At 45.8% G+C, this 6,604-nt stretch overlaps 1 protein-coding gene across 2 annotated transcripts; it reads left to right on the top strand.

The window, feature by feature from the left end:
* Positions 1 to 3,766: 3,766 nt before the first annotated feature.
* Positions 3,767 to 6,321, top strand: LOC103629630 (40S ribosomal protein S14-like). Of its 2 annotated transcripts, none has more exons than XM_008650713.3 (6): positions 3,767 to 3,978; positions 5,239 to 5,358; positions 5,444 to 5,489; positions 5,577 to 5,662; positions 5,802 to 5,931; positions 6,043 to 6,321. In XM_008650713.3, the coding sequence occupies exons 1-6, from the start codon at positions 3,976 to 3,978 to the stop codon at positions 6,108 to 6,110; spliced, it is 453 nt and encodes a 150-aa protein (XP_008648935.1). In that variant the 5' UTR covers positions 3,767 to 3,975; the 3' UTR covers positions 6,111 to 6,321.
* Positions 6,322 to 6,604: the final 283 nt, after the last annotated feature.

Below are 6,604 nucleotides of genomic sequence, written 5' to 3'. Positions count from 1 at the left end.
TTGATTCTAGGAACTTCTTTTGTTGATTTGCACACATAGCTCATTCATATACCTTTGATCATGTCTCTTTCATATGCTATGACTAATGTGTTTTCAAGTCTATTTCAAACCAAGTCATAGGTGTATTGAAAGGAAATAGGAGTCTTCGGCGAAGACAAAGGCTTCCACTCCGTAACTCATCCTTCGCCGTCGCTCCGGGCAACTCTCCATCTTTGGGGGAGAGAGCCTAAGTACAAAAGGACTCCGTCTTTGGTATAATCTTCACTCTTATGTCTTTTACCAAAGGGGGAGAAAATAGTTATAGAAAGGGCTCTAATGACTCCGTTTTTGGCGATTCATGCCAAAGGGGAGAGAGTATTAGCCCAAAGCAAAAGGACCGCACCACCACCCATTTAAATTTTTTTTGGTTTTCAATTGGTACTAATTTTAGAGAGAGTTTTTAATTGATATGATTTTTCAAATTGGTATCTCATTGTGTTCAAAAGAGGGAGAGAATGGTATTCTCAAAATCAATATCTTAAAACCCTCTTGAACACTAAGAGGAGGAATTTATCAAGAGGGAGTTTTTGTTTTAGTCAAAGGAAAAGCACTTGAAACAGGGGGAGAAAATTTCAAATCTTGAAAATGCTTCGCAAAATCTTATTCATTTACCTTTGACTATTTGCAAAAGAACTTTGAAAAGGATTTACAAAAGAATTTGCAAAAACAAAACATGTGGTGCAAGCGTGGTCCAAAATAATAAAAATGAAGAAACAATCCATGCATATCTTATGAGTAGTTTTATTAGCTCAATTCCAAGTAACCTTTGCACTTACATTATGCAAACTAGTTCAATTATGCACTTCTATACTTGCTTTGGTTTGTGTTGGCATCAATCACCAAAAAGGGGGAGATTGAAAGGGAATTAGGTTTACACCTATTTCCTAATTGATTTTGGTGGTTGAATTGCCCAACACAAATAATTGGACTAACTAGTTTGCTCTAGTGTATAAGTTATACAGGTGCCAAAGGTTCACACTTAGCCAATAAAAAGACCAAGAATTGGGTTCAATAAAGAGAGCAAGGGTTAACCGAAGGCAGCCCTGGTCTGGCGCACCGGACAGTGTCCGGTGCACCAGGGGACTTCAAGCCAAACTCTTCACCTTCGGGAAAATCCGGAGGCGCTCCGCTATAATTCACCGGACTGTCCGGTGTACACCGGACAGTGTCCGGTGCTCCAGGAATGAAGCGTCTCTGGAACTCGCCAGCTTCGGGAATTCGCTCCGCTATAATTCACCGGACGTGTCCGGTGTGCACCGGACTGTCCGGTGAGCCAGCGGAGCAACGACTACTTCGCGCCAACGGTCACCTGCAGAGTTATTTAATGCGCACCAGAGCGCGCAGAAGTCAGGCACGCGCGAAGTGGTGCACCAGACACTCTACAGTGCATGTCCGGTGTGCCACCGGACATCCAGGCAGGCCCAGCAGTCAGAGCTCCAACGGTCGGAACCCAACAGCCTGGTGACGTGGCTGGCGAGTGGCGCACCGGACTATCCGGTGCGCCATGCGACAGCAGCCTTCACCAAACGGCTAGTTTGGTGGTTGGGGTTATAAATACCCCCAACCACCCCACATTCAAGTTATCCAAGTTTTCCAACTTCCAACCACTTACAAGAGCTAGGCATTCAATACAAGACACACCCAAGTGATCAAATACTCTCCCAATTCCACAAAAGCTTTAGTGTCAAGTGAGAGTGATTTGTCGTGTTCTTTTGAGCTCTTGCGCTTGGATTGCTTTCTTCTTTCTCATTCTTTCTTGTGATCAATACTCACTTGTAACCAAGGCAAGAGACACCAGTTGTGTGGTGGTCCTTGCGGGGAAGTTTTGTTCTTTTGTTCCCGGTTGATTTGAGAAGAGAAAGCTCACTCGGTCCGAGGGACCGTTTGAGAGAGGGAAAGGGTTGAAAGAGACCCGGTCTTTGTGACCACCTCAACGGGGAGTAGGTTTGCTAAAACCGAACCTCGGTAAAACAAATCCACGTGTCATACTCTTTATTCGCTTGCGATTTGTTTTGCACCCTCTCTCGCGGACTTGATTATATTTCTAACGCTAACCCGGCTTGTAGTTGTGATTAACTTTGTAAATTTCAGTTTCGCCCTATTCACCCCCCTCTAGGCGACTTTCACTAAGCCCTAATGGAAGAAGGGCGGGAGACACTAAGTGAAGTCATCTAACCAGTAGAACATCATGGTCAATTGTTTTTAATATTGAATATAAATTGTACATATATACGAGTTTTGTAAAATAAATAAAAATATAATCGTGTCGGGTCGGATCAGCACTACGGGCCGAGGCTACGTCCCAAACACGACACGACGATCGTGTCGGGCTGACCCAGACACTATTAAATGGGCCGTACCCTAGACCAGCTCGCCAGACACGACCCATTTGGCTATCTATACCTTCACACGATAATGATGGTCCTCGTCTCAGTTGCCGCCACCTCGTTCGTCATCCTGTTTATTTTCTCTCTCCCCTCATGCCTCCGCCTCCGCGCCACACATTCTCGGCAGAGGGCGTGGGAGCAGGCGCCTCCTCCCCATATTCGTCCGACACCAGCCCCGACACCGACCCGCGCAGTGGCTATTGCACGTCCACGAGGGTGTTTCACAGCATGCACGCACCATCGTTTTTGCCATCGTCGGATGTCCAGTTCGTCTTCTCGGCCTTCGCCCTATTCTTCCTCCCCAACCTGCTGCCCCTGCCTACGGTCACAGCCGCGAGCCGACCGATGCTCGTCGACGCGGGTACGGGCGAGTCGGCCTTGCTCCTGGCTTTTTTTCGTGCGTGTTGCCGAGGAGGACACAATGGTGTCTGCCACGCTTAGGTTATCTTGGCGATGACGAGTCTAGATCTGAGATATTGGACAACCAAAGCTTGTAGCGCGGCAGCAATCGACATATGCTAAAGAGTTGGTGGTGGTGTTGTGTCGTCTCGGCGGGTCTAGGGCTGGAAGGCACTCGCAATCTCTCGCCCTTTTCGGACTGACGCCTGGTGCGGGTGCCTCTCAGTTTGGAGCTGCCCTGATTGGGCTTCTTTCTCTGCTTGTGTGCTCCCCCTGTATGTATCTAGCGGTATACTACCTATGTCGCCTCCAGATGTCCATATCTTCGTCGTGTCCTTCTTCCGCAACGAACATGTATGACTGTCTCTTCCCTTCCCTTCCCTTCCTGTTCTACGAAACCTTGGAAGTGGAGAGGCGAGGATAGGTTCCCTGATTTACTACCTATGGTACCTATTCGATGGTCTTTCCTTTACCACGATGTTGACTCGCTTAGTCAAATCAAAAAAAATGCGGAAGCAGAGACAATCAATAAAAAATCTTGGTGGATAGTTTACGTGGGTATTGTTATGAGCCGTCGCAACGCACGGACAACCGACTATTAGGGCATGTACAGTGGAGAGACACCAAAACGGTTCTCCAAGCACAGGAGACAACTAAGAGACTCTATTGTACAATGGAGTGTCTCTAAACGTAGTCTGTTAATAAATACAGAATTAAATGTATTTGTATAGCATCAGATCGATAGAACAGACGACAAATTCGTACAGTGGGAAGTGAGGCGTCTGTTGTTACTTGGTTTACGAGCCAGAGACGTCTCTTCACGGAGAGACGGCTCTAAGATTTTTTTGCAAATAACCCCCTAAAACACCTTAAGAGCCCCCACATTAAACACCACTGTACATGCCCTTAGCTGTTTAATAGCACAGTCCTCGTGTAAGAGATGGGCCCAGCCGCATTGACAGAAGAGAGAGAGAGGGCAAAAGAGGAAATTTCTTTGGGCTTGGTCTAATAAACCCTAAGGGGCTGCGGCCTCGTATATAAACCAGCACCACTCATCCGTCGCCCCACGGAAGTCTCGGCGGCGCCGGCGTGCTTGTGATCTCAACCCAAGTCGTGCCTCCGCTCCGGTCACCCGTCGCTCCACGCAACCATGGTAAGCGAGCCTCTTCTCGTATGGTTATGGCTCGCAAGCGGACGTAGGTGCAAGCACGGTAGCGGTGGATTCGGATCCGGCTGCAAGCACGGTAGCGCTGGATTCGATTGTTTTTGTTTATAGATGGTTTAAGAGCGTAGGTTTGGCTGTTGACTAGGGCTACTGTTGTTTTGGCTGGTTGCCCGTGGTGGATTGTATCTGATAAATTGCAATTTGACATCTGTGCTTGGTTACATTTGTTGACTGCTACTCCTACTCCTACTCCGGAGTTGAAGATTGAAGTGATGCTGTGACAACATCTTTTCTAATCTGATCACGATTTATGAGTTCTTGTTGAACATTTTTCATCTGCCAAAATATTTGAGATGTGCTGTTAAATTGGTGGAAGCATAGATATGATTAGAATCTACTATTACAAACTAAGAGTGAGAAATGCTGGTTATGTGGGCCTTCGCCCTTTGGCTTGGGTTGATTTGCACATGGAGCTGGAAAGTATATGTTTTGTTAGGATAACTGTTCGCTATATACACCGAGAGAATCTGATATTTGCCATTACAACAAAACACGTTCTGCTACCACCAGACCCCACATTTCATAGACGAAATAATTGGAATTTTGCCACTTAAAACGTTGCCTGCTTGTTATAATTACCACTGTGTCTATAAATTGTGTGTCCATCTGTGTCTATGAAATGTGTGGGTCTGATGGCAATTTTACAAACACGTTTTGTGGTGATGGCAAATATCAGATTCTATATTTCATAGACACAGATGGACCCTACAATTGATAGACATAGATGAAGCCCACAATTCTTAGACACATGGGTAATTATAACAAGGAGGCAACGTTTCAAGTGGCAAAATTTCAATTATTTCATATACATCGTGATGCAAGTCTTGTTTGAGGTCCTGAAATGGTTGGCTTGATTAGTGGACCGAGCTGGTTTGCTGCTGAATGTCATCTATCAGTTTTCATGCAGTACATTTTTTATTAGCTTTTTATTAGAGCAAATCAACTATCAGTTTTCATGCAATGCAAGTCTTGTTTGAGGTCCTGAAGTGGTTGGCTTGATTTGTAGCTCTCTGTATCGTGCTTAATTACTATTACTATCCTTTTGAAGCTCTTAGGCTCTTACAGGGACAACATATCAATTCAGGCTAACTTGTACTGTGGAATAGTTTCTGGAGGTTGTTAGCACGACAACATAGCAATCCAGGCTAACTTGTCCCAGTGTCATCTTATAGTTGTATGTGTTTGCAGTCGAGGAGGAAGACCAGGGAGCCCAAGGAGGAGAACGTCACCCTTGGACCCACTGTCCGTGAAGGAGAGTATGTCTTTGGTGTTGCTCACATCTTTGCATCCTTCAATGACACCTTCATTGTAAGTATCATATGCGCCATCTGTGGTTAGACCTTTTCATTCACTTCAAGTTTAACTGAACTGTGTCTTGTTGTAATATCTGCAGCATATCACTGATTTGTCTGGGAGGGAAACTCTGGTTCGGATCACCGGTACCATCCTAAAACCTTGGCTGTGCACGACCTAGGTGGCAGCTGTATATGGTTTTAACTGAGATGTGCTAAACCTGAACCCTGTAGGTGGCATGAAGGTGAAGGCTGACCGTGACGAGTCGTCACCTTACGCTGCTATGCTTGCTGCTCAAGATGTCGCACAGCGCTGCAAGGTACTCACTCATTTGTCCGTCTGTGTATCCAAAGAAGACGTTGTCTTAATAATTACATTGAAGCCTAGGATTACGTAGCTCTGCTTTAGTGTTGCTGTATATCCGGATAAGTGATCTGTGGCCGGTATTTTGTCTTCAGGAGCTTGGCATTACTGCACTGCACATTAAGCTTCGTGCCACCGGAGGCAACAAGACCAAGACCCCTGGACCTGGTGCCCAGTCTGCCCTCAGGGCGCTTGCTCGTTCCGGGATGAAAATCGGACGCATTGGTAAGGAGATCCTGGATCTTTCAAGGGCTGGCTTGCCTGTGCTAGTTAGCCCTGCTTTGTTTCATAATGCTTTGGTTCTGTATACTGATGCAGCGTTTGTGCTATGTGCAGAGGACGTTACCCCGGTCCCCACGGACAGCACTCGCAGAAAGGGCGGTAGGAGGGGAAGGAGGCTGTAGGCGTCTCTTCTGCGTGCCATTTGCTGGCTCTTGTCGGGTGGCCATCATGAAGCTAGTCCTCTCTGGGTGGTGTTGCTGTTTTCTGTGTTTGTCAAGACGAGCTTTAATTTTGCTCTATGTGGATGACTGTTTACCGTTAGTCGAACCTGTATGATGTTGCATGGATAATGTTTTTTGGCTGAGGAATTGGCTCGTCATATTTCTATATGCATTTTCACTCTTTTTTTTGACGAAAAGGAAAATCCCCCTATTTCATTAAGAAACAGGAAACATGATGTTCTACCACCGACACACATTAATATTGTCTTAGTCGCAGCATGCCACTGGCAACAAAAGCCCAACATCTAATCTAGCTATAGCTTGCATCAGACCTGACTCAAAAAAACTGTTGCCATTAAAAGACGATTAAGATAGGAAAAGTGGTTTAATAAAGACATTATTACAGACCAACATCTTGATATAAGAACCATAAGAGTCTAGGTTCAAGATTAGAA

The sequence above is a fragment of the Zea mays genome, chromosome 6, assembly GCF_902167145.1.
Source record: "Zea mays cultivar B73 chromosome 6, Zm-B73-REFERENCE-NAM-5.0, whole genome shotgun sequence".
Taxonomy (NCBI): Eukaryota; Viridiplantae; Streptophyta; class Magnoliopsida; order Poales; family Poaceae; genus Zea; species Zea mays.
This window is presented reverse-complemented; position numbering and strand designations above follow the sequence as displayed.

Coding starts and splice junctions, on each gene's coding strand:
- LOC103629630 (XM_008650713.3), top strand. Junction 5,490..5,576: donor AACTCTGGTTCGGATCACCG/GTACCATCCTAA, acceptor TGAACCCTGTAG/GTGGCATGAAGGTGAAGGCT. Junction 5,663..5,801: donor ATGTCGCACAGCGCTGCAAG/GTACTCACTCAT, acceptor TTTTGTCTTCAG/GAGCTTGGCATTACTGCACT.